This window comes from Octopus bimaculoides, chromosome 22 (assembly GCF_001194135.2).
Source record: "Octopus bimaculoides isolate UCB-OBI-ISO-001 chromosome 22, ASM119413v2, whole genome shotgun sequence".
Taxonomy (NCBI): domain Eukaryota; kingdom Metazoa; phylum Mollusca; class Cephalopoda; order Octopoda; family Octopodidae; genus Octopus; species Octopus bimaculoides.
Window position 1 is genome coordinate 36,750,478 of NC_069002.1, and position 4,500 is coordinate 36,754,977.

Below are 4,500 nucleotides of genomic sequence, written 5' to 3' on the forward strand. Positions count from 1 at the left end.
TATATATATATATATATATATATATATATATATATATATATATACACACACATATATAATATTAAGTGTGTTTTAAAATGCACGGACTATTTACAGAGTGCTCGTAAAGAGCCAATGCAAAAAGATACAGAGTAGAGAGAATTGAAAACGCAAATTGTAAGCAGTCAAACGGATTCAATCAAAGTAGTTAAATTGTATATATTTCTACACATCAACATAAATCATGCATGTACAGGCATGAAGATTCTCCAAGGGTATAAAGAATAAAACCAAACATACATAAAAATATAGAAGAAATATAAAAATACATATGAATAAGATTTATTTGTAAGGAATTATGTGTGATGAATCCAGGAGGTGCAAAACGAATGAGAGGTTGGTAAATTTAGGATTAAAAGCATCAGCTTTTAAAATGGCAAATCATCTAAAAATCACTTATCCATATAAGATAGAAATTATGCTAGATATCAAGGTTAAGAAAATTATAAATAAAATAGGATCCAAAAATTGGAGGATGTTGCATCTACGACCGTTTCAGGGGTACATTACTGGTCATGGTTTAAAATGAAATGCTTCATATATGCAATGCTCCCTTCATCAGGATGATGTCCTCCTTGGTAAATTTCATCATGCTTATTAATCTAGCAGAATCAAAAATTCCTAATAAAATGTTTTACAGCTTGTATGCAAATGATCACATGTTTGAGCAGAAGAATCCAAATATTCGGGAATCGCAATTATACCTATAAACATTATTCTAATTCAATTAGGTAGTTGATCTAATTTTATAGGTTTTCAGAAATGTAGAGTGAAATTTATGGCTATACAAGGGGGATCGCGTCTGATAAATTTATTTAACATAATAGCGTTATATAATTTAAGGATTATATATGATTCGCTTATACACAATGTACACCCATCAGAACCATTACCATATGGGGGAGCCCTCACAATTCTGGACCATGAGAGGTCATAAAGCAAGTTACTATCCTTAAGTTTATTTATATAGGCCGCTAAGGTAGAGAAATTCTTATACTTAGGGTCTGAAAAAGGAATTCAGATGGGCCCTGTATCTCCTTATGTAAATATATCCACTCAATCATATTAATTTATACACATACACACATATATGTAGACAACCCACATACACATATTTACATGTCCATATATACATGAACACACACACAACTACACACACACACACACGCACACGCACATATGTACACATATACCTATATATTTTTTTCTATCAACAGCCAATCATACATCTACATGTTCCTGCTTGTGTGTTCATACACGTTTCTACAAACACATACACACACCCATGTACCTATATATATCTATCTCTACACCCCCCCCCCCACTAGTCTTTATAGCTATATGTAATATAATACATCAAAATATAATATCAAGCGGCATGAGAATAAACAAGATACAATAATTAAATAATAAATAATAGATAAATAAAACTTATTGTTTGGAAGCCATACACTGGACTACCAAATATTTCACTATTTATGAGATAAAGATTACTAAGAATTCTCAATTAGGAGGCTTATCATATAGAGTAAGAAATTTCTCAACTAATACCTAGTCTTATATAATACACACAACTACGTTAGGAGAAGTTGTTAGTAGGAGATGAAGTGACAGGTTTAAAGTATGAGAATGTACTTCTAATATTATGTAAACATTTCTGTCTAAACTTCTGCAGGTACCTGTAGCTGTCATTTGAGTATGGTAATAATATTCCAGGTAATATGGAATTTAATTTTTTTATCTTTCAATTCCAAAATTTTTTCTGCAAGTGACATAACCCAGGCCTTATCTTAATTCCTGAAAGAATAAGAATGGTTGTAAAGTCTCTGCTTGAAGTTACATGAGGTGGAGCTTATGTATGTAAAAGCTATTACGTCACATTTCATCATCATCATCACCATTTAATGTCCACTTTCCATGCTAGCATGGGTTGGACGATTTGACTGAGGGCTGGCAAACCAGATGGCTGCACCAGGCTCCAATCTGATCTGTCAGAATTTCTACAGATGGATGCCCTTCCTAATGCCAACCACTCAGAGAGTGTAGTGGGTGCTTTTACATGCACCCAGCACGAGGGCCAATCAAGCGGTACTGGTAACGGCCACACTCAAATGGTGTTTTTTACATGCCACCTGCATGGGAGCCAGTCCAGCGGCACTGGCAACAACCTCACTCAAATGTTTTTTCACTTGCTACCGGCACAAGTGCCAGTAAGGGGACGCTGGTAACAATCACACTCAAATGGTGCTATTTACGTGCCACTGGCATGGAAGCCAGACAGCTGCTCTGGCAATGATCATCGGACAGTGTTGTTAGCACTCCACTGGCACAAAATCATAATTAAACCAAATTCGATGCCATTCATCGAATTTGGTTTAATTACAATTTCGATTTCACTTGCCCCAAGGGTCTTTGCAAGCAGAGTTTAGTGTCCAATGAAGGAAAGGTTGGCATGGGTGCCAGTCGTCGAATTTGGTTTGATTTCGATTTCACTTGCCTCAACAAGTCTTCGCAAGCAGAGTTTAGTGTCCAATGAAGGAAAGGTACGCATAGGTGGGTTGGCTACACCCCTGGCAAAGGCCACGGATTATGGTCTCACTTGGTTTGCTGGGTCTTCTCACGCACGGCATATTTCCAAAGGTCTCGGTCAGAAGTCATTGCCTCAGTGAGGCCCAATGTTCAAAGGTTGTGCTTCACCACCTCATCCCAGGTCTTCCTGGGTCTACCTCTTCCATAGGTTCCCTCAACTTCTAGGGTGTGGCACTTTTTCACACAGCTATCCTCATCCACTCTCGCCACATGACCATACCAGCGCAATCGTCTCTCTTGCACACAACTGATGCTTCTTAGGTCCAACTTTTCTCTCAAGATACTTACACTCTGTCGAGTATGCACACTGACATTACGCATCCATCAGAGCATACTGGCTTCATTTCTTGCAAGCTTACGCATGTCCTCAGCAGTCACGGCCCAGGTTTCACTGCCATGTAGCATGGCTGTTTGTACACATGTGTCATACAGTCTGCCTTTTCCTCAGCTCTTAGGCAGTAGACCTAATCCATCGTCCCCACCCCCATCGTTTAACACTACCACTCTGGGTACCTTTAGTATAGTTTGCTCTATTGCAAGGATTCAGGCCAAGTCTGTGTCTTGAACACAAATTTCTCCCTTCCAGCAGTTTCAGAGTCCCTGGAAAAAAAAATAGTCAGGGTTACTTTACCGCCCCCCCTCCCTGATTAACTAGTAATAAAAAAGGAAGAAAAATAATATTGAAGAGTGATGTAAAAATATATATACAAAATTTATTGGATGATTTAAAAGTGTCAGTCTGTTTCCTTAATCAGAGGAAACAACGTTTTTAGGGTTCCTGTAGGAAAAAAAAAAAAAAAAAAAGGAAACATTGTCGTATGGTTCATTGGGCCAGTTGCTTTTTAGCACTGCGCAGCTCATGAATAACAACAGCAAGAGCATCTGGGTTGACCCCTGATTCACAAAGCTGGATACATAAGGATAATGTCTCAGAATCTAGGCCAGTGTTCAAAATGTTTGACAACTCCATCAGAATATCCAAAGCTTCGCGGGAGGCACTTAAGTTTTCTTTAGAGGATTCCATATTTGAAGTCTGGTGCGGTTTCAATGTCTCAACACCCAAATACAAATCTGAAAATATCAAGAAGAAAAAAAATAATTAGATAATTAATTAATTGGATTGACTGATTAATTATTGTACAAAGTATTGAAGGCCAATCTTAAGACACTGAGCCTTACGAAAGAGATGACAAAGGACCGAGATGTCTGGCACACTGGTCTGGTACCCAAGAAGACCCATCCACCACAGCAGAATTGATACTGGTGCCACATTGAAAGCATCCAGTACACTCTGTGGAACTGTCGGCATTAGGAAGGGCATCCAGCTGTAGAAACTATGCCAGAACAAACAGTAGAGTCTAGTGCAGCCCCTGGCCTTACCAGCTCTGATAAAACCATGTCAGTATGGAAAATGGACGCATGATGATGATGATGATGATGATGATGATGATACGGGTATGGCCATGTGGTTAGGAAGTTCACTTTGTAAGCATGTGACCATTTGCTTCTGTCAACTGTTAACCACAGTTGTCACTCCCAAGCAAGCATGACTTGTTTCAAGTGCCTTGGTAATTGTTAGCAGACATGGATACTCACTTTTGATCCAGCCAAACATCCAGGATGTGACAGGGCGAGTGAGAGAGGGCCGCCCCCTGCACTTGGTTTGGTACTCATTTCAGCTAAGTAGACTGGTGCAATGTAAAATGAAGTGATTCATTCAAAGACTTGCTTGGACCACGAATTGAATCTTGACTTTCTGATCATGAGCCCAATATTCTAACTATCTCCTCTCCCAAAATTTCAGGCTGCATGCCTATAGTTGAAACCACCACCACCACCACCGCCACCGCCACCGCCACCACCACCACCACC

At 39.0% G+C, this 4,500-nt stretch overlaps 1 protein-coding gene across 1 annotated transcript in view; it reads right to left on the reverse strand.

Annotated features, from left to right (window-relative positions):
* Positions 1–3,321: 3,321 nt before the first annotated feature.
* LOC106874448 (mitotic-spindle organizing protein 1) overlaps positions 3,322–4,500 on the reverse strand; it is a 13,753-nt gene continuing 12,574 nt past the window's right edge. The window contains exon 2 of the mRNA XM_014922184.2: positions 3,322–3,699. Coding sequence (XP_014777670.1) covers positions 3,452–3,699 — 248 coding nt within the window. The 3' untranslated portion in view covers positions 3,322–3,451. The remainder of the gene's footprint in view (positions 3,700–4,500) is intronic.